The 23567-nt window shown below is 41.3% G+C and overlaps 1 protein-coding gene across 2 annotated transcripts in view; it reads left to right on the top strand.

The window, feature by feature from the left end:
* BRAF (B-Raf proto-oncogene, serine/threonine kinase) overlaps positions 1-23567 on the top strand; it is a 62313-nt gene that overhangs the window by 21432 nt on the left and 17314 nt on the right. The window contains exons 3-10 of one of the 2 annotated variants that reach the window (XM_066633417.1): positions 1458-1721; positions 5104-5207; positions 6412-6514; positions 9738-9886; positions 12481-12597; positions 17466-17625; positions 18996-19032; positions 20958-21077. In XM_066633417.1, the coding sequence (XP_066489514.1) occupies positions 1458-1721; positions 5104-5207; positions 6412-6514; positions 9738-9886; positions 12481-12597; positions 17466-17625; positions 18996-19032; positions 20958-21077 (1054 nt within the window). The remainder of the gene's footprint in view (positions 1-1457; positions 1722-5103; positions 5208-6411; positions 6515-9737; positions 9887-12480; positions 12598-17465; positions 17626-18995; positions 19033-20957; positions 21078-23567) is intronic. The other variant, XM_066633418.1, reaches the window with a different exon arrangement.

The following is a 23567-nucleotide window of genomic DNA, read 5'->3' on the forward strand; positions in this document are numbered from 1 at the left end:
GCTGTTGTGGAAGGTGTTAAGTTTGAACCAAATTGAGACATGCAGGAAACATTTTAAAAATAACTTGAGTTCTGTTTTGCAAAAGGAGGGGGCATACTAGAAAAATAATTACTATGATTTGCTACTCTGCTTCTGATATGGCTGTTTCCTGAAGTATTGCTTCAATTCTCCAATCACTTTTACCACCTTTAATCCTACTTATTTCAGAGGAGTTTGAGCAGGATTCCTAGATGCAGGATTAAAATCAGCAATTTTGTAAAGAGAATCTCCAGGCAGGAGAAGAAAAAATACTATATTTAAAATATATGTGCAAAGTGGAATTATGCCTTTTTGCTAGATTTATGTAACGCCATCTTATTTGCCTCACTTAATTTTGTTTAGTATAATAGTTCAGAGCATTTGTACACAATTTCCACTTTCCCCTCATCTCCAAACCTTTTACAACTTGTAGTTTTCTCTTTTATATTTAGCAATTTTCCAATCAGAGCAGGTTTCCAGGCACCTGTGGTTCTTTGCTAAATTGTACAGTAATATCACCATTCTTGGTGTACCAGTTTTGGAGACTGTATAAAATATATATCTTCTAGTAGTGTTGCAAAAGAGGAGATAAAAATCACCACATCGCATAGTAGGAGTGACTGGCTCAGCCTCTCAAACTTTCTCTAATGGAGATGTTAAATAATAAGTGGCAAAAAGCAAATTAGAAATGCAGACGTGTCCTTGCATCTGCGTGATTTCCATTCCAGAACCCTCCGCGGTTAAGTGAAACTGCGCATGCAGGTGAATGCCTTCCCCCAGCTCTGCTTTCCTCACTTCTGGAGGGTTCATATCCATTCATGGCCTCTGTCAGGCTCAGGCTGAGCCCAATAGTGGAAAAAAAAATCCAGTTTTTCTATGAAGGCATTGGGCAGTGAAAGCCCCAGAGGACTTCCCTGGGTCTCCTAATGCCTTATAAGACATTAAAAATGTCTTTTCTGCTGTTGGGCTTAGGATGATGTGGCCTCTGCTGGGCTCAGAGGACCCCCCAGAAGTGGTTCGCAGGGAGGGAGGGCACTGGGGCCCCACAGACCTGATATGTGGATAAGTGAATTAGCAGATTGAGATCCGTGCATACAGGGGCTCCCCTTACTTTTCTGTGGCTCATATATTTGAATTTCTAGCACTAAAAGGCAAGTGCTGTGACACAAAAGGTGGAACTAAACATTGCTTTCACAAACACTTCATAAAGAGGAAAAAGTTGGCAAATGGGAGTGGCAAAGTAGGGCCGTTCCATCAGTCAGAAATTGTGATTGCATTGTTTGGTGCTTTGTCGTATCTTTGCTACATGTCTTCTGTTGGAGGGTGGATCAGGAACTGTTTCAATGATTGCAACTCAGGTATAGCTTAAAAAGCTATAAATATCTGAGAAGTGTATGTCCAGGTGATCAGTATTTTAAGTAATGGTATTCCCTCTACAGGCCTATGAGGAATACACCAGCAAGTTAGATGCACTGCAGCAGAGGGAACAGCAGTTGTTGGAATCCATGGGGAATGGAACTGATTTCTCTGTCTCTAGTTCTGCGTCAACAGATACTGTTACATCATCATCATCCTCTAGTCTCTCTGTAGCACCTTCTTCCCTCTCCGTTTATCAGAATCCGGCGGATTTGTCACGGAATAACCCCAAATCTCCACAGAAGCCTACTGTTAGAGTCTTCCTGCCCAACAAACAGAGGACAGTGGTAAGACCTGCAACATTTGTCAAACATTAAACTTTTGTTGTTTGCCCCAGATAGACTACTGCCGGATTGGATGTGCAGTAGTACACCATGGTGCAATACCCGAAATCCTTTACTCCTCCTATTGGGTGTTTGGTGTCCCACTCTTGTGCTGTGTTGCCAGGAGCAGAAATTGGCAATGTTGGGCTTGAGGCTACTGTTGCTGAGTGACAAGCAAGAGGAGGTTAATGGACTGGGGAGAACTCTGGCTCATTATATTTCCCCTTTGCAAACAGAGAGCAGCTTTTCCAAAAGACCTTGCAATCCAAGAGGGTCAAATGAAACAGAGACTGGGCTTGGTAAAAGAGTGGTAAGGGTTCAGTTTGCTGTGGGGTGGAATTGAAGGTGGAGGTGAGTTGATGGGCACAAGTGAGTGGGAGTGGAGCACAAGAGACAGGCTTAGTGCAAGTCTTATGGTACAAGGGAGTGGGTAAAGAAGGGGGGGCCTGGCAAATAGATTAGAGCAAGTGAGACGGATATAGTGAGGTATATACGTGTGGAGCCTTTTGCACAGAATAAAGTGTTTTAGGCTATACAATTGACAGTGAACTGGGGCCTGTCTGAGGTGTACACTCATATATACACAGACTCGGAAAGAGAGAGAGACACACATAGGAGAACACATTCTACTAAACCATCCCCCTTCTAGCAATTTCTAGCTCACATTTGAGGCTTATTGTTGCCAAGGAGACCATGAAGGCTAGGAACAAGGGAGAAGAGCAAGAGTGTGTGCTTTCTTTGGGGAGGGGACAGGGATAAAAGCAGACAAGCTGGAAACTAGAATTACTAGTAGTGCAGAAAGTTTTGAGAAAAAAAGCATTTTTCGGAGAGACACAGTGAACTTTGTGGAAAATAAGGGGAAGACCATAGGGAAAGTTTAAATGGGAAAACAATTGAGGGTTCAGGTTTTGGCTGAAGGGCAAAACCCAGTGAAAAAGGAAAATTTTTAAATCTGCTTTTTGTTGGAAAAGGTTGAGATTCATGTTGTCATAAGTGATATGGTCAATTTTCTATTTTAGAAAAAATTATTTTAATTTTCACACAGGTGCTTATAGCATGTTTTAGTAACCAAACCTACTTTTTCAAGAATTGACTATTGAACACTCCTTAGCATCATAATGCATTAATAGAGCAATACAGAGGTGTACAAGATACACTTTCAAAAGCAATTTTTCATAAAGCTAGTCTGTTATGCTGTATGACTAGAATTATCTATACTGCTACTTATGGTAATGGGCTGTGCAGGGAACTGAAGCTGTATTCTTGTTCATTGAGAATCCTGTTCAGACCTCTCTCTGAGATTTGGCCAGGGTTCTGTCATGCAGTTGGAAGTCTCTGTTTGCAGCTCGTAGAGCTGTCATCTTCCTTTATAGGGAAGAACCCTGAGATTCTGTTTTGCAGCTTGAATATGCCTGGCAACAAATTCATGCCAATTTCTCTAAGAATTTTATGCCACTGTTATAGAAAAATTTTTCAATGCTCTGCCCAGTCACCTCTTGTAACCAAGTGCTTATTACTCATGGGTCATGGATTAAGTCCCCCCCCCCCGCCCCATCCTAGTTCTAGACATGTCAGAATTCTGAAAGGCAATCTTTTTTAAAACTATTGGAGCACGGGGGGGAAAATGATGGATACACATAAGTGAGGATGTTCTCTGTTTACACTGCATGAGCATAAAAAATGCTTTGGGGAATAAAATCCAGCATTTTGAGGAGCAAAAAAAATGACATTTCTTCTGGTGCTGAACTAATCAAGTTCAGTGGATTTTTGATAAAGAACTAGATGTGCTTATGAGAAATTTGCCCTGAGTCACTACTGGGTCACCTGGGTACAATTTCTAGTTGCCAACAGTGACCAAGCTCCCTCTTAATTACAAGCTGGGGTTATTGTCATTGCTAGGTTATAAACTGTTTTGCTGTCTCACTGAGTATTTATGAAAAAGGAGTTGGGGTGAAGGTATCTTGATATTCTTCCTGCTAGTGTGTGTGAGAAAAGAAGTCCAGGTCTAGCCTTCTTATCCACTGATTTTTTATTCACAAATCTGACTCAGTGCAGGTCCCCTAACCCGTGTTGACCCAGACATGGCCCAGCCTGCATCCTCCCCAGCGCTCAGAATGACTTCTAAGTCGTCTGAGAGACATGTCATTTCCTGTTTAACCAGAAATGAAGTTTTAAGGCCTTAGAAGACTTAATGGATGGAATGTTTTAGTTGCATCCAGTGTGAACTTCATCAGCTTCCCGTTTGTTTCTGGGTGCATTTGAGCTTTTTGGTCATTGCCTAGTACCTAAGCCATCTAGGGCTGTAAAGGTGAAAGTTCCCCTGTGTTTCTATGTATCTTTTGGAAAGATTCTCCTATATGTGCCAACACCTGGTGAGGCAAAGTTTGTGAACAACAGGACAGAACCTTATTCATGGTGGTTCCTTCAGGTTTTGGAATTTTCTTCTCTGGAACATTAATGCTGCCCGTTGTCTTACGGTCTTTAAGCAATTGCAGGAGACTTGTTTATTTCAGTGTGCCTTTGGCACTGACTGAGATGCACTGCCCGACAGCTGGTTACAGTGTGTTTGATACTGTCTTGGTTTTTAGTGTTCTGCTTTGATTTTGTTTTTAATGGCCTTGTTAGCTGCTTTCAGGCCACAAAGCTAAAAGCAGCATATAAATTAAAACATATTAAAAATAAGACTTGTCTTCATATATTTACAGTGAGAAAACACAAAACTTTGGAAAAATTGTGCTTATGACCAATGAAATTGCCTGGCAGTTGATTCAGGGCAGAAGAAAAACTATTTCTTCAGTACAGCACATAATACATGGAATTCACTGGCATAGGTTATGGTGCCTGCAGCTTAAGTCGCCCAAAGGGAGATTAGATTCATGGAGGGTCTTTCAACATCTATTAGACAGACAGCAACTGTTACCCTGCACATGCCCAATCTTGTCTGATCTTGGAAGCTAAGCAGAGTCAGGCCTGGTTAGTACTTGGATGGGAGACCACCTGGGAATACTGGGTGCTGTAGGCTTATACCATAGTCTTTCAAGACTGAAGGTTGCCAACCATTTAGCCATGACAGCTAAATTGAATTTTAATGTTCAGAGATAATATATCCTTGAATATCAGTTTGTTGAGGAACAGCAAAGAAGGACTTTTGCCTTTGTTCTCTACAACATCTGGCTAGCCATGTGAGTCACAGGTTGCTGAAATAGGTTTTATCCGTTCTTACATCTGTGAAAACCTAAATGGACCAGCTTTTGACAGCATAATGCTTTCTGGGTGGTCCTTAGAAATGGCTCCCTTCATATTCATGTGAAAATTAAGCTAATGGTTTCTCCCTTAATTTTTTCAGGTTCCAGCAAGATGTGGGATAACAGTCCGGGACAGTTTAAAGAAAGCTTTGATGATGCGAGGTCTAATCCCAGAGTGCTGTGCTGTTTACCGGATACAGGATGGGTATGGTTTGTATATAGCATGACTTTGGGTGATGGATAGGAGAGAAATTTCTACAGGTGTTTAAAGTTCGAGCCATTAATGAGAGTAAAGATTAATCCATTTATTATTTTGAATAAACTGTTTTCCGAGCACAGCAGTAGATGAGGGATCACAGGATACTATCTAGTAATGGCTATGATATTGTAGGGAGGAAATCTTTTCCCCTGCCTCTGTTAGAATATGCTACACAATGGGCTAGTTCAGACATAATGGGAAACTGTCTCCACTACATCCCTGGAGAGTCATGAGCTCCCTATCTCCTCAGCACTGTCACAGAGCTGTGACATTTCAGTTCTGGTTTTTTGAAACCATGGCTTTGGGGCTTGAGCAAAGTCAGATTTAATTATGTGGTTTTACTTGATTTCCAAACCAGTATGCGAAACCAGCTTCAAACACTGTTTTACATACTAGTCTGGCAAGTACAATTAAACCAGTTTCCTGCTTTGCACAAGCTGCTGGTTTAAACAAACTAGGATTCACAGCCGCACCAGTAGAGGAGGTGACAGAAGGGGAACAGGAGCAGACAAACTCACAACTCTCCAGGATTCATTCTCATAGCGGGAAATCATGGTTTACATTTGAAACAAACAGATATAAGTAATTTTTTTATTCTAGATTATTTTTGTAAATACATACACTTAATTTTTAAACAACCATGTAGAAGATGTTCTCCTTTCTTTTTAAAAAGATTTGCTAAGGTGAACTCGGATTTGTGTTATTTATTTGTTCTATAATGGTAACCTCCAAATTGTTTCCATCCTTTAGGCCTTTCAGTGAATGTTGTGCTTGTGGTACTAAACTCAAACTTCTTTGAACTTTCAATTGTGGATGCAAATAGTTGCAGAAGATTTCTTTGGCTTGCAATGCAAAGCAGCCCCCTGTAGGTTTTAAACTCCAAGAGCTGCATTTTTTATTCCAAGAGCTGCATTTTCTTTGCTGGAGTTGAGTTGCAGAAATATGTAACTGCACCTTTTCCTCCAAGAATGGGGCAATTAATGGAGGTAAAGAATTTCCTGCCACTATAAATTTCTGACAGTGGAAGACTGGAAGCAAACCTCTGCTCAGTCCTACTAATAATTTTTAATAAACATCTTTAATAAAGATCAACATTACATCTGCCTGGATTTGGAAATAGTAAATCACAGATAACTTATTTGAATTGTAGGGAGAAGAAACCAATTGGTTGGGACACAGACATTTCCTGGCTCACTGGGGAAGAACTACATGTGGAAGTCTTGGAGAATGTGCCTCTTACAACACACAACTTTGTATGTACTTCTGTGTAATCCCTTCTGGAATATCATCTTTCTCTGTAACTGTTGAAAACCAAATCAGCTTTAAAAATTCTTTCACTGAACAAATGCCTTGGGTGCAAACTGCTATTCTGAATGACAAGTTTCTTCCACTGCAACCATGGTCTTGGAGTTTTAGTCCTGTCTCTGTTAAATAGTGTCAGAGTCCCAGGAATGCACAGACTTGCAAATAAGTCTAAAAACATTACTGAACATTAGTAACCTTCTTGCTTAGATGTACACATGAACCATCTGAATGGAAAGAACTAATTATCTTTCCAGTAAGAAAGTCCTTGCCTTGGTTATTTGGGACAATTCTCACTCACCATAGGTGAGTAGGCAAGTTACTATTTACAAGCCTGGGTAAAGCAGCATTGGAGAAGTACATAATGTACAACATTGTACATGCTATTCAGCAGAGGTTGTAGCTGTAGTTGAATAATTGTGGAACTGTTTTTATAACCTAGACATGGGTTAATCAGTAGGTCAGATGTATTTTGAATTCTGTGTTACAGCAGGAGCTGGACTAGAGGACCTTCAGTTCCTTTCATGTGCTTGTTCCAAGAATGTAGTCTGCTTCCACAGCATTGTGATCTCAAGGCTGAACCCATAATTGCACTCCAAATTATGCAAATTGTCCCTGATTTAGAGCAATTTACTTGTCATTAAATAAAGTGTGACTCTTTAGAAATAGTAACGTTCTCACAAGGAATTTAATAAAATGTCTGTGTGTATGAGATTTTTAAATATACTGGTGCATGACAAAGTAGTGATAATTCTCTAGTTATATGTTGCTGTGTTTATAAAAGAATGTGTTTGGTGGTCTCCTGCTGGCTGTGCACAGCAGGTAACTAATGAGCCCTATTTCCAAAGCTGCACTTCTGTCATCCGTGATATTGGCACTTGGATGGAACCTGACCATGGAAGCACAATGTGAGCAGAATATGGTGGAAGCAAATTAACAAGATGGTTCTGGCACCATATGGAGTTCTGAGAATCAGGTTTATCATGTGGAGAGGACTTTATGTTCATTGTAGCTGCTTAATATTTGTTGACCTACTAGAACGTGAGGAGCATAGAGTTTCAGGAAAGTAAACCTTGAATTTCATGTTGGCACTCTTTTAAGCATCTATTTATAGGAGATCCTGCTTACGTTATTGCTAATTTCCTTGTTTGGAAGCGCTGACTTAAACATGGCCAGGTTGTGCAATCATTTCCTTACCTTCCCTGTATCTTTGAAAGCAAACTGCTATTTTTATTTTATTTTTTTTACATTCTTTCAAATTAAATTTTTGCAGATTCTTCTAAGGAAATGTTTAAATTTTTTTATTATGTTAACTTGATTTAACTACTATATCTAATGGAATTAACCAATTATATGAGTATATTTCCAGTGATGCGGATTGACAAGAAAAGCACAATGTAGTTTTTGATTAAAGACTTTGCTCTTCATTAGAATTATTAGCCCCAGTACCAAGATATTGGTACTTTACAATCTCACATAACACCAGAACTGGGAGACATCCACTAAAATTGAGTTTTGGGAGAGTTAGGACAAACAGAAGAAAATATTTCTTTACTCAGCGTGTGGTTTGTCTGTGGAACTCCTTGCCACAGGATGTGGTGATGGCATCTGGCCTAGATGCCTTTAAAAGGGGATTGGACAAATTTCTGGAGGAAAAATCCATTATGGGTTACAAGTTATGATGTATATGTACAACCTCCTGATTTTAGAAATGGGCTATGTCAGATGCAAGGGAGGGCACCAGGATGAGGTCTCTTGTTATCTGGTGTGCTTCCTGGGGCATTTGGTGGACCACTGTGAGATACAGGAAGCTGGACTAGATGGGCCTATGGCCTGATCTGGTGGGGCTGTTTTTATGTTCTTATTGTCACAATCCAGAAGCATATGTGTGCTGTATTTCTGCTGCTAGATATAGCTCATGGAACTCTATAATGCAGAGGTTCTCAAACTTCTCAGGAGCAAAACTCCATAGGTAAGTCTTGGCAGGGGAGGAGAAAGGCAGCGATGCAGTCCCCAGGATTGTGCCACTGCTGGAGGCCAAGGGAGATTTTTGTACTTACAAGGGGACTCAGTGAGCTCCAGGAGGTGCAGGGAGCCTCGTGGAGCCCTCTGTAGGGCTCCTCAAGTCTTAGAATATGAAAATTAAGCATTTGGAAACTATTTCCAGTTTCCTATCAGAAAACCGGAAGGGGTTTCCAATCGCTTATTTTTTGATATTCTGTGACTTGGGGAGCCCTGCTGAGGTCTCCATGGGACTCTCTGCACCACCTGGAGCCTGCTGCACCTCAAACTCTCTTTTTCGCCCAACAGTGGCTTGATCTTGCCTTCCCCTATGGGGCCAGAGGCTAGGGCTCTCAGCTCTCAGTCATGACACCCCAGTTTGAGAACTTCAGCTACAAGGGCTTGGAGGTCTTCTGGTTTTATTATTGTTTTTAGGCTTAGTCATATAGATAGTATCCCACTGAATACCAATCGCTGAGAAACACCAGGGGAAGGCTGTTGTCTTCCTGTCCTACTTGTAGCCTTTCCAAAGGCATCTGGTTGGCTGCTAGCCCAGATGGACCTTTGGTTTAATTCAGCAGAGCTGCTCTTGTATTCTTTCATGCTACCTTCTGTCTAGGGAATTTAGTCTTCCTAAATGAACTATCCCTGAAAACTGTTTTAATTGCCTTGTATGTGCAAATGTCATTTGTTTCTCCTGAAGCCATTTTCCTTTTGTAAAGAGCCTCTTGATAGAAAGGTTATAGAACTTGAAATTTGGTGTTGTCAATGTGAATGCCTGGAGGCAGGCACCTGCCTAGAGATGGGAGAGAGCTTAATTCTTCTGCCACTGCTAGAAATTGGTTATCTCCTTTATAAATACAAATATGTATTTGAGGATTTGGCTTTAGGCACTTGCACGCAATGTACACAAAATGCTTATTACCCACTTAGTAACATGAGATGTTCTTCCATGCTTGACTTGAATTAGTTCAACATGAAAAGAGAGCTGTAATCTTGACAATCGCAGAATTTTTAGACTAATATTTAATGGGACCTAAAAATATAGCTTGAAAGGAATGTGAACAGGCCATCTCTATTGAGGAGGCATTGCAATATTAGTGGGAATAAGGAGCCTAGTTCTGGATTTACTGGACTAGTGTATCTCATGAATGCCTCTTTTTGATGCCACAGGTACGAAAGACATTCTTCACTTTAGCTTTCTGTGACTTCTGTCGAAAGCTGCTTTTCCAGGGATTCCGTTGTCAGACTTGTGGATACAAATTTCACCAGCGTTGTAGTACAGAGGTGCCGCTGATGTGTGTGAATTACGATCAGCTTGAGTAAGTAATCAAAGCTCCTTTTTGTTTAGATACTCTTACCCTCAAGTTATAGATGTTGCAGTAGGAGCACCTTGCACTGGCACAGCTGCAGTGACATCTTATGCCATTCAAAGGGGGAAGGCAGGCTTCCTTTTCTGTTCATCCCATCAGAACAGGCTGTTGTCAAGTGCATGGGGTTGCCCAGTATAGCTGGTAGTTATGGGTGCTGGTCAAGACCTATTTCTACCTCTTGGGACCACAATAAGGCTTTATACATCACCATACTGCTGGATGTAATTAATGATGCTCTCACCACAGAGATGCTTAGGTACACAACACCACCAGGTTGCATGCTACCACACCCTATGAGTCTTTGCACCCTATCCTGAGAGTTTGTTTGCTAGTGCAAAGATTCATGGAATTGATCCATTGGTTGTCTTTTGAGTGTTGACAAAAATAATTCCAAGGTTCAGGCAAGAACTCCAAGGAAAGGTTTAAATGTTGTGATGAGATTGTGCAAAGTTTAAAAGGTTTTAATGAGGCCTGAAAATCATCATTTAGTCATGGTCAGAAAGATTCCTTTTCAGAGGAAGGACAGTGCCTCATAGTTCATTCAGCCAATTGCACTTAGCTATGGAAAACTAATCAGAGTACTGCAACATCTTAATTTAACCCTCCTTCTATCAGGTGAATATGTTCGGCTGAAGCTGTCATCTGCTTTGTTGCCACAGAGTTGGAAATGTAATTCTCACTGATAGCTTTTCTGTGTCTGAGACTATATAGTCCCTCAGGAATTTCATTTTTTTCCCCATCCTTGCTGGTTCTCTGCCAGATCTTGTGCAGAGGCAGCTCCTTTGTATTCTAGCCTCTTCTGCTTCAGAATAGACTAGTGAAGTCTTTTTCAACAACTTTCTCAGGTGGTAGACATTTCAAATGTACTCTTTCCACAATATTTTAGATTTTCTTGCCACTGTTATACAAAAAGTGGTTTCTAAATTGCCTGTTTTTAGAAGCTACTTTTTAATGTTGGTTTTAACATCTTTTCAAATACATGACCATATCTTAGTGTGGAACTTAGCCTTTCTGCCTGATATGAGGTTTCAGTGGAAAAAAGGCATCTCTGTGTTGAGTCCATACTCTTTCCCTTCCCCCCCAAATGTTTCAGCAAACTTAAGGCACAATCCTAACCCCTTATGTCAATGCTTTCCAGCACTGGCATAGCAGTGCCAATGGGACGTGTGCTGCATCCTGCAGTTGGGTGTCACTCACGGAGGCCTCCTCAAAGTATGGAAATGTTTGTTCCCTTACCTCAGAGCTGCATTGCCCTTATGTCAGTGCTGGAAAGCACTGACAATAGGGGGTTAGGATTGCGCCCTTACTTACCCAAGAGTAGGATTACTCTTACTTACCTTACCTTAACTGAGTAGGATTTACCATTGAGTAAATATGCATAGGATTGCTATTACTTGGGTTGTGGTGTTGTCATGTGCATTTCTCCACAAATGATAGCTGATGATATAAAGAGGAAGTCACAATATCATGACATGGATAAGTGTACCTAAGCATTGTGAAGAAAGTTGAGATGACTCTTTGTGGAACTGCTGTTTTTGGCAACAGCCCCATGGCAAATACGACATTTAGTTTTACCTTTAGTGCACAGAATAATAGAGCACTGCTCAGATCTCACAGATACCAGGGCTCCACCTTTTTCAATAAAGCATTTATATTAAATAATACATAAATAAATGTGTGCTATCCTTTCTTTAGAGATGCAGAAATTATCAATCTTATTACTATTTCTAACACATTTAAACTTGAGAAATCCAACCTATGATCCAAAATATCAGTGGTATTCAAACTGGGACGTCGCGATGCCCCAGCCTGTGGGTCCTGGCCTCTGCCCCCTTAAGGGGTGGGGGCAGCCAGGAGACAGGGGGAAGGCAGCAGCGCGATACGGCTTTTGTGGAGGCAGAGCAGATTGCTCCACTCTCCTTTTCCCTGACCTGGGGCGCCCTGCAGGCGCTCACGCAGGGCTCCCCACACACAGGGACAGCTGCTGCAGGGACTGGTGAGTGCATCCCAGTCCCTGCAGCCCCCTCAGCGACACAATCTTGGGGATCGCGTCACTGTGTCCCCCCTGCCCCTGCTGCCTCCCCCCCCCCCCTCCGGAAAGACTTACTGCGGGTTTCAAACTCCTGGAGTGCAGTTGCACTTGATGAATGATTGCATCATTGCACTTGATGAATGATGATGATAAGTAAAGTATTGTAGGAGCATAATTTTGAACCTCCATATGTTTCATAGTTTTAATCATCCCGTTTCTTGTGATAAAAATGTACCTGTCAGGGCTTAGGTGTATCTTGTACTTTCTTGTTTCAGTATAATGTGAGAAGACTCCATTTTTCAGTAAAATAATTGGAACTACTATTTGACCAAAACACTTAGCAGCTGGTTGGATAAGTGTCCCAGGCCACTGATGTTTGATCCTGTTCTCAGTATCATCTTCCTCTGCTTTTTTTCATGGAGACATGTTATTTGATCTACCATGGTTTCTTCTTCTAAGTATTATGTTGTGTAATTTCCCAAGTTTAGGTGTGTTTGTTCTCACCTCACAGTCTGCTGTTTGTCTCCAAGTTCTTTGAGCATCACCCAATACCACAGGAGGAAGCCTCCTTAGAGACTACCCTGGCACCTGGATCATACCCTTCAGTGGCTCCCTCAGATTCTTCTGGGTATGACCTTACTTCCTACTGTTCTAATAATACTATCTTTGTTGTTGTTTGCACCATTGATTCAAAATATTTCAGCAAAGCTTGACTCACCGCTGGTTTATTATCTAGTGCATTTGTGCTCAAAAGCTTGGGCATCTCCATAATTAATGCAGAACTGGAGCGCTGATGTGAAGTTATGCAGTGGGGTATACCTTCTGAAAGTGAAGCTCCAGAGATTGAAAAGATAAATTGGGTGGAAACACCCCTCTGAATCAGTATAAACTGGGTCCCTAAGTTATGGATGGCTGTGACAGCACTTTCGCACAGGTGCAGTCTGTCTTTTGTGGTGATGCAATAGTGCTGGCCTGACAAGTGCCGGCAATTTTTATTTCAGTACATTCCAACTTCCAGACAAACCTCCAAAACAGAACCATACATGGAAATTTAGTGTAATTATTGAAGTTCGAAGATAATTATTTAAGATCACTGGTATACTTTGAAGCAGTATTCTGTATTGTTTGCAGTATTCCATATATGTCACAAAATGAAGTGTGGCTGCATCTATTTCCTAGTGAGGAATGATTGATTCCCAGATATATTGAATATTTTCTTCAGCAGAACTGTTGCTAAGAATTCTGAGATGAATCACCTTTGCTGTGTGGTTAGTTGATGGCTGTGGATTCAGATATGACCCAGATTCTTCCCACTGTGCCATAGATCTTACCAATCACTACCTGTTGGGACCTCTGAAAAGGTCTTGCATACATTAGTTTCCAGGCTATTGTGTTTCAGGCTTGGATAATAATTGTTCTTTTAGAAACTGGGCCCTTCTGGAGTCTATTCTGTGGAGCATCGTCAATAGAGAAACAATTGCAAGTCACCACACAGCAGATGAAAGTGGGCCAGCTGATCTAATCTTTAGCCCAGAAAACAGGGGAGCATTTGTTAAATGCTGAAAAGCAAAGACCCCGTGAAGACGTGTGGGTGTGTATACGGTTGCCTGTGTCCCATTTGTGCCAGAAAAGTCACTCTTTATTTTGCAAATAAAAGGAATCTTTTACATGTGAATAGTTTGGAATATTGGGGCTTGAGAGCAGCTGCTATGCTTGGAATTTGACAGCCAAGCTAATGCATTTCATGGCAAACTCTGGAATTGCATCACAAATCCAATATCTACTACAAGGATCAAAATCTATGTCTAGAAGACTGAGATCAGCATCATAAATAGTGAGCCTCTGGTCTCTGGTCTTTCTTCTCCACCCATGGATTCTGTTCAATTGTAACCAATATACAATTCATCTCTGTTCTCCCAGTTCCAAAATCTTTTCAATGTGGAGACACAATACTAACATTTGGGGGGAAATGACACATTGAAATTGTTCAATTTATATAATTTGGGTTCTTTGTGTAGAACCGTGTCCTTTTGTGTTTGTGGGGAGGGGTACAGCCTACAGAACTCACTTTGTTTGCATTTTTTTGCACACTCAGCAGGGAAGCCAACAGGGATTCTTGGGGTGCCTGGTCATAGTGTGATGCTTTATGAGGTGCTACTCAGCTCGAACCAGCAGCTGTGCTGTGACCCCTGGGGTTGCAGAATGTGGCGCAGAGTGGAGCCAAGCCGGTAGTACATTCAGACTGCAAAAGGAGCACTTGTGAAGAGTTTTCTGAAGTGTGAACACACTTGAGTCCCATCCCAAAGATATCTCATTAGACACATGCAAATATTCCAAAATCCAGAAAAATCAAAAATCTGGACTACTTCCTGTCTCAAGCAGTCCAGATAAGGGATACTCAACCTGTAGTGACTTCTGAGAACTCCTTCCCAGTTCCTTTATGGAGAGTATGGAGCAGATATTTGGCTATTAGCAATTGCTCAGCTAACCTACATGATACAGTTGCAATTGGGATGGTGGTATAGTATGCACATTTCACCATCATCATTGCCACAAGTAGGACCCTAATATTAGCTCAGTCCTTTGTTGATCAGACGCATCTCAAGTCTTTTTCCAGTGGCATTCAAGTGGTTTTATCTCCTTCAGTGCCCCGAAAAACCAGAAAACTTTGCTAACTGCACCAAGGCAGAGAGGGCACTTAGAAGCAACCATGTCAACAGCTCAAGTGTTTTCCTCATTCCAGAGGTTAACCAGAGCTTCAACAGAGGCATTGGTCCAGGCATGTAGAAGATCCTCAAGAAACATCCAGAAACTAAGTAACAAATTTCTGGAACAGGGTGAAACGAGAACAATACTGGTCAACCCCTGAAAAACAAGATCACTCAGTCTACCCTATACCATTCCACCCCGCTCTTACTGTGGTGGAAGAGTAAGAGGAAGGGGGAGCTTACCCAAAAGGACACCCTGTTTTGACATCACTTTCACTGGCAACAACTCACTGCCAGCAACATTTATCTTTATCTGCATCCAGAAGAGACAACCCAATAACTAGATGTTTCCTGCTCTCTCAGGATGTGCTGTTGTACTCAACTCACTGCTGGTCTGCAGGGGCTGGCTGCTGCTGATGTCACTCTGGCAGCAAGCACTCTCGGGGGGCCAGGTCTCTACACCTCCCCAGGGCAGATGGTCTCTCTGCTGACAGTAAGCGTAGCAACGGGCCAACAGCTCAGATGAAATGCTTTTTTGTTCTGTTAACTGGCACAGAACAATCCAGTGCAATGGTTTAGGGATTTTTCTTTACTTTCCAGTTGCTGCAATGGTTGCTTTTCTGCAGAAGGTGGGGTAAAACCTTTTGAAGTTCCAAGGTGGAATGCTCTTCCATTTACAGCACAGACCACCACCACCCCCTGAGCCAGCACAAGGTCCTTGTGCGGGCTCCCAGCCATCGCGAATAGGGAGTAGGTTAGGCCAGTGCATGAATGTGCGCTGGCCTCTTGGAGCGTTTCGTGCCCAGAGGCGGTAGATTTGTGCCAGTTCAGGCAGTCCAGCATGGGGTGGGAGAGGGTAGCAGGTGGGAGGAAAGAAGGGGGGTGGGGGCATTCCTGGGCAGAGGAAGGATGAATCTGGCCCGAGAGGAATGGGACCAGCCACAGTGGCGCAGGCCGGATTCCGTGTCCCCGGCCCAAGCGATGTTACTCGGGCTGTTCATATTTGCACCCATGGTTTCTCAGGATGATGGGAAATCCTCTTACTCCAAGTCGCGCCCCAGCCTGTAGCAAAACCATGCTGGATACAGCACAGGCCAGTTGGCCAGTCTGTTCAGCACAGGTTAGGATTACAGTCTTAGAAATGTATCCCTGATGCTAGGATTTGAGTTGAAATAAATCCTTTTTCATTTCAATGCATTGTGCTTCCAAGTGAATTAGGTAAATTTTGAAACTGATATAGCTAAGGACCAAACTGCATTGCAATAGCTGCAAAGATACTTACTAAGACTGGGACTGTTTCCTGTTGTATAAAAAGAAGTTTGTGTTTGCAGTCCAAATCAGGTCTATGCTTCAGAAGCAAATGGCAGTCTTGAAGGGGTGATTTGGGGAGCGGAAAGTGTTAAATTTCATATGTTGCACACACCCCACCCACTAGGTTCTTCTTTTGTTGTTAGAGGGGAGATTTTCAATCTTACTTAGAGCAAATCCAATGCGTGTATACTTGGAATTAAGTACTTTTATAGCCAATGGAGTTTGCGTGGATAGCATTGCATCCTTACTCATGCAATTGTTGTAACCTGTGATTTGGCCCTAAGTAATCTGTTACACTATTTTGCTGGGTTGGATCAAGCAGTTCACTGTAAATAACTCATGGGTAATAATATGACGTGTGTTTCTTGATACACACACTTGATAATCTGCATGCAGTTGCTATATGGCTGTTAATTTTAAAAAAGTTGGTGCTAGGAGCAAGATGGAGAAGAACTATCCCTTGGAAGACTCCCAGATAAAGTTACCGCACATGGGACCTCTATGTAGCTGGGATTCCTTTGCATATATGCCTGTAGTCTCTCATATAATACATACCAAACTTTATCAACCAGGCATTCAAATAAGGTTACCAATGTTTACCAATGTTACTAGCTCAGTAACATTTTTACCAGTATAAATCATTTGTGTCATGCCCTTAATCTGAAGAAATAATCCAGTCTCATCTTTTTGACCTAAACAGACTAGACAAGTAGGTACTTGCAAGCCTGCTGTACAGAATAAATACGCACTGTTGTCTCCAGACTGGAGGCCAAGACTGTGATACAAAAAATTATATTCCTGTGGGGTGAGAACCAAGTACAGTGGGAGATTTCACTCACTTGCTCTGTATACTGCAACACTGTCAGTGAAACTTAAGAGCCATTTAAAGTGGAATGTCTCTTCAGCATGGGTATTGCTACTGCAGAAATAGCCAATGAGACTTCATTTGCACATGCATTTCTATGGATCATGCCTTTGTATCCTGACCTATGGTTTTATCAGTTGTTCTGCTTGATGGTACCTCAAATGGAAGGGTAATCAACATGGATTCATATTATAGAACTATGGACAATTCTGTATTCACTTATTGCTCCAACGATATTCTCACCTTGAAGCATAACAGAATTGCTTTAGCCACGTTGTCTACCATTATGATTTATATTCATCCAGTGGGAAGGTGTGGGAAGGACCTCATTTAAGTGAACAATACAATGTTGATATTGAAAGATCTGTAATTCCAGAGATGCTGTGTTTAGCCAGTACTCACTGGGTGGTTTCTTATCATGCAGTAATCTTCTAGTAATTTGTGCCATGTTTAGAATGAAAGGTAGTAATGCTGCATACAAAATTGTATTAATTTGCCATCTAAAAACATTAAAATGCTTTGGGTTTTGTTATATTTCTCTGTAGAATTACTGGAGACCTCTGCAGACTTTAATCCTCTCTCTCTCTCACTCTGTTTTTATCCCTTTTTCAGCCCTCCAATTCTTCCTAGTCCTTCTCCTTCAAAATCCATTCCAATACCTCAGCCTTTCCGACCAGCAGATGAAGACCATCGAAATCAGTTTGGTCAACGAGATCGTTCCTCTTCTGCCCCTAATGTGCACATCAATACAATAGAGCCTGTCAACATTGATGTAAGTTCCAATCTAAGCTTGGTCTTCATTATTGGAATATATCTACTTTCCTTTTCCATGCCACTTAAGGCAGGGGACAGGCAATGATAATATGTAGAATGCATCCAGCCTGTCCAGGCCTCTGTCCTAGCCTATTCAACGGAGGCTATTTGGTTTCTAGAGTTGCCAACTTCAAAGAGTAGTGAGGTGGAAGTATGATAGAAGTGAGAGCCTTGTATGGTCCAGGGAATGATCTGAAGGCCCATGACTAATTTCTAATGAAGCTGAGTGTACTTGGCCCTATAACTACCAGAATGGGAGACTGTCTTGGAAACGATATATGACCTGTCTGAGTTCCTGGGGGAAAGAGAAAAGAGTATAAGTGTAATATTGACTAGATGTAGCTTCTACTGTATCCATTGCTGATGGAAGGGAGAACATACATTTAGGAAGTTCACTTATACTCCCTAAACCTTCATAACCTATGTATAAAATAAAAAATGAGTGCTAAGGGGAGGTCACACAATCTGTTTAATCGTATCACAGGCCTGGCTAGGCTGGTTGATAGTGGTCACAACAAAAAAAGAGTGGGTTACTATTGTATTTTTATTTTTACTTTTTAACTAGTTTTTTGTTACTTGCAAAAATTTTTAGAATGTGGTGGAGTTTTTAGAATGTGGTGGAAAACGTATATTAGAATAATTCTCTCCCCAACTTGATTTTACTTGAGTAGAAGAAGCAGTAATATAGTGATTTCAAATATTTTACTTGCTTTGATTAATAGCTTGATGGTTGCAAGTATACTTGGGGCCCAATCCTTTTTCAGTGTATAAGACTTTTCATTTTTAAGTAGAAGTAGAAGGACTAGCACTTGATTGGCCTCTTCAGATGCCAGCTCCCACAGCTTTCTCAAAAACAGAGTTAACTGTGTCATTTATATTTTGCATGATAGTTCTGTATTAATCCGAAGCTTGCTACTTGTCCATTAGTGGAAGTTGGTTTGTAAGCTAACACTTTGCCTAACCCTTCTAATTGATTATTTTCCCTGTACCTCCCATCACTAGTCTTCATTTTTCCTCCTTGCTCTTTAGAACAATTTCTTAAATCTATCTGCTAGAGCAGACCATGTTCTTCACATTCTTTAGAGTTGCTTCCTGACCCTGTTTGCAAATACAAGTAGCTCGCCCAACCCAGTAAAGTTCAAGCCACCCAATGAGTACACAGGCACCAGAAGACCATTTTGTGGGCTGTTAGTAAAGTATCCTGTATCACTGCAGTGGCTGTCAATATGCATTTCTTAGCTAGCAAACTCACATATATTATATGCCCTGTCATAATAGTGACAAGTAATGCATGAATAAGGTGCATACAGTTTTGTTTTTGGTTTGTAGGATTTGATTAGAGATCAAGGGTTTCGAGGAGAGGGAGGTAAGTGACTTCATTCTTTTGCATACAAAATTCACTGCTTTGTCCCCTCCCCTTTGTACTACCTTCTTATTGCAAAATACAGGTACAGAGAGAAACATAAACAGAATAGTGGAATTGAGCTGCACTTGCTTGTTCATTACATTTAGCATTCGTCTGATAAGTTTCAGTAGTTTGTGTTTCATTGTGGGCAAAAGGGAGGGGAGAACAACATGCAAAGTGGTAGCCAGTGATTTTTTAAATAGATAATCCACAAGAGCTGATAGAGATAGCAAACTTTCAGTTTACCCTCCTTAATCTTCCTTTTGTCCTCAGAAGCCTGTGTCTAAAATCCTGCAATCTTAATACATAACAAGAACTCCTTTGGGGACTTGTCAGCCAGCACAATTTGGGAGCAGATTACTGAAAACCATTCCTCCTTGTTGGTTTGTTTGTATTTTTTAACAACATGGGAGTGTCCTAGGAAAATCTCTACAGAGTTCAAAAATAGGACATGTGGAGGCATAATATTATTGTTGAGAAAGAAACGGGAACCACTAAACTCTCATGCATCCCTAACACACCTGTAACTTTCTCAGTGGGAATATGTTTGTGTGGACTGCAACATTCATTCAACTAATTAGACTGATCAGTTAGAAAACATTTTGTTCTGCCAAAAGGGTGACCCTCCAACTTAACAGGGAAAGCAGGTTTAAATATTTTTTAAGCTTATTTTCAAGCACATTTAAAAACTGCAGTGAAGATCGCAATGTTAAATGAGGGATTCCCTCCTGTGTATTTGTGTGTAAGAGGGTGCCTGCTGCAGTGCATGCTCATCAGCTGGTAAACAAGCCATGCTTTTGGCTTTGGGATGATTGTTTTCTCATATGCAGATTTAAATCAGTAAGTAGTCAACTAAAATACATACAGTTAATTGACTAATAGGTGACCCTTACTTACCCATCCTTACTCAGAAGGAAATACCACTGAATTCAGTGGAGCTTAACATCCTGGTAAGGACTGCAGCCACAGATGTCTTTTACTTGACTGAAAATCCTGATTGTATTCCAGTCCTTTCTAGACATTTTAGACATGGATGTGATATGTAGGATACTCCTGCATGGTAAAAATGTAAGCAACCTGGAATTGGTCTTTCTTGAAAGGAGATTAGTCTAAGCAGATATGAACTTGGATGGTGAAAGCCACACTGTAATTTTTCCCACTACATAACATACATGCCCGTGGCTGTGGCTGCTTCTACCAGTTCTGTTCAGAGTAGAGTTCTAAATATAACTGACTGCCGGGCTTTATGGAAGCTTTGACTTGGCTCTTCATCAGTTCACTATGCATAGGGCTTTGCCATGTAAATGCAGGAAGGCATGTGTCCCTTAGTCAGCTGGCCTTTTTGCTTTCCATGGCTTCCTTTTTGTTTTAATCTTTTTTAACCCATTTGCAACCTGTTACTTCACTTTATTTCTTAAGACACTTTGCTGCAGCAGACCTTGTTTCAATCAGGATTTTGATTACTGCCCCCTGCCCAGTTACATTTAACAAACTGGCTACTACTTTGCAAATTTGAGTTGAAGGTGTGACCCAAAACCAAGAATCCACCAATTAATACGTGCCCGTTTTGACTATTTTGTATGTCGGGAGCTGTGACTTTTGAACAGTTTTACTCATTCTGTCCAACATTTAAACGTTGTGTTCTACTGTGTCAGTTTAAAACTCTGGTTGACAAGCTCTCTGCTGGGCATCTGAGAATACATGGCAATTCCCAACCTTTTGAAAGTATGGTGTCTTTTTAAAGTGGAGATGGGGGATTCACCCCTGCAAAGTCAGAAATGATCTATGCCTAGGAGTCAAAGCACCTTAGTTATGTCCCATGACTTTCATTTCTTCTGTGTGTCTGTCTTCCTGTCTCTGCCTGCCCGTCTCTTTCTCTCTAACAGCCCCTATGAACCAGCTGATGCGCTGCCTTCGGAAATACCAATCCCGGACTCCCAGTCCCCTCCTCCATTCTGTCCCCAGTGAGATAGTGTTTGATTTTGAGCCTGGCCCAGTGTTCAGAGGTAGTTGGGCTCTTCTTTCTCGTTTTCACCCAAATCAAACTAAATAAAACCACAGATGCTGTTTGTGCCTCACCCTCACAGCGTGTGTATGTAAGTGTGTGAGTTTATCAGAACACTGTCATTTCTTTTTTATTTTCCTTTTTTTTGGCTTGGCCTGGCTGGAATGCTTTGAATGTGCTTTTTTCACCCATTCTCACTCACCCTTATTAAACTCACAAATTATGCTATGTTGGACATCCGACATAAGGCTCCTAGAGCAATACATTGCAGGGTTGGGGTTTCCATGCTGTCTTTAAAAAATGTTACTAGTTGCAATGGAAGTGAGGATAAGAAAGGTCCTGCAAATACTTAACCTCTGTGCAGAACAGATTGTGCTTGAAGGGGTTCCCCTTGTTTGAGTTGCTTACTAACCCGCAAACCAACCTGGATTGTTCCCATACTTTCAGCCGGAATCAGCAGGTGAAGTTTTTTTCTGGTGTGGAGATGAGCGTTATCCCGTTTGGCTTGCTGATCAGCCTGCTGTTAGTCACAGGAATGACGACTGGCACAAAATTTGGCAGCCCTACCCTGGCATACCAGGAGAACCATTCTGTTGGGCAGGACATTAAGGCTTTGCAGGATTTAGCAGTTGATTACTATTCCTAATTCTTTGACTATCAGTTTTAATGATGCTGGATAGGTTTCCTCATTTAACACTGTCTTTCAGACAGTACTATCTTGCAACATACTAACAATTCTGCTGACAAGTTTCTTTAGTTTATAATTTGCTATATGGTTTATCTGGATGATATGTTGGGGCTGTGACTAATCTGGATACTAATGGAATGTATTGCAGTACTCTGCAGACTTCAGCTGCAGTCAACATCGGTTTGTGTGCTAATACATAAGATAGATTTGGCACTGGTGATGTGGACCTGATGTCCCCACGAGTGCAGCTTGTGGCATTGTTGGTTTCTTTGAAACTTTGATTTGCTGTGCTTTTACAGGCAGCAGTAGGTTTAGCAGTAAAGAATGCATCAGGAAATGATCTCCTAGCATGCATTTACAGGGGGGGAAAGGTGACCAGCACAAACCATCTTCAGGAAACTTATCAGTTCTTCAGTTGTGCTAAGCCTGCCACTACCACCATTTGTACAGCAAATAAAAGTTTAAAGAAAGGAGAAATTATTGCAGAACATCTGCCGTTTTCAAGCACTGCTGAAGATCTGACAGGAGTGGGGGAGGAGTTTGGAAAAAGTAAAAGGGGATAACTAATAACTACCAATGCTGCCCTCAAGAATGGAATGTGCAGACAGGTAACTTCTGTTACCTTGGCAATGACGCTGATATAAAATATGTCCATTTTGACTCAGGGCCATTGATCTGTGTATAGAGCTCTGTAATAACATCAAAGTCAGATCCAGCACAGAGTTAGACATACTTAGTGACACTTATATATGATTCATATCGTATCGTGCTACAGTTTAGCACTTGGACCACAATCTAGCACTTGTGTGATCCAAGTGCTAACCTGTAGCATGATATGACAATGCAGAGTCCAGTGGATCCTGAAAGGAATAGCCTTGCAGTTTGAAGTGCTTTCATCTTGGCTCTTTTGAAGGCTTTTATTTCCTGTAAAGGACAGTTGCCCACCTGTTAGTTCCCAAAATAAATAGCTTGTAGAACAAAGTAAGCCAGAATGAGCACTCTTTAGAATTAAATTGTAACAATAGAGAAAATATGGTTTGTAACACATTTAATAATAAAGAGTAGTGTGCCATCTGCCCAGGGTGCCACTGTTGTTGAAAGTCAGCATTGGGGTGACAGTCTGGTATCATCTTCTTAGACTTGCTAAAAAATTTCCCCATGAAAGTGTCACAATAGCAGCTTAAGGAAACTACTATTTGTCCTCTAAATGAAAAAAACATTTATTAAAATGTTAATAAAGCCAGTCCTCAAATGAAATTTGAGCCACTTGTGTAAGTTGCATCTTTCCAGTGTTGATTTTACACATTTTTCCCCCCAGAGAGCTCTCACTGCAAAGTCTGAATCCTAATGGATGTTATGTGTGCTCTGAACTGCTAAAAGGAAGAATTGGCCCCTGTGTTTCAGAGAGGTTGGGAGGCCAGACCCTAAAATGGTGTGAAGGAAGGAAGAGAAGGGTTTCAAGGCAAGCATGAGGAGCTGGATTTTCCTAGTGTTCATTCTGTACCAGCACTGGGATTTCCATTAGGAAGTGTGAGAAACAGCTAGAGGGATGGAATTGGACAGAACTGCAGAGGAAAGCTGAAATCGTGACCACAAAGAGCACCCTAACATCACCATTAGATAATATAAGAGAGACAAGAAGTCCCTAGTCTAAGTATTTCTGTTTCTGGGGAAAATGAATAGAAAATTGTGTGCTTAAACAGCATTATTGTAGACTTTATCCTCTTTCCCCAAATCTGAAACTCTGATTTGCCAGTATCCAAATTAAATGTTTACTCATATAGCCTTGTCATGGTGCTATTC

The sequence above is a fragment of the Tiliqua scincoides genome, chromosome 7 (genome assembly GCF_035046505.1).
Source record: "Tiliqua scincoides isolate rTilSci1 chromosome 7, rTilSci1.hap2, whole genome shotgun sequence".
Taxonomy (NCBI): Eukaryota; Metazoa; Chordata; class Lepidosauria; order Squamata; family Scincidae; genus Tiliqua; species Tiliqua scincoides.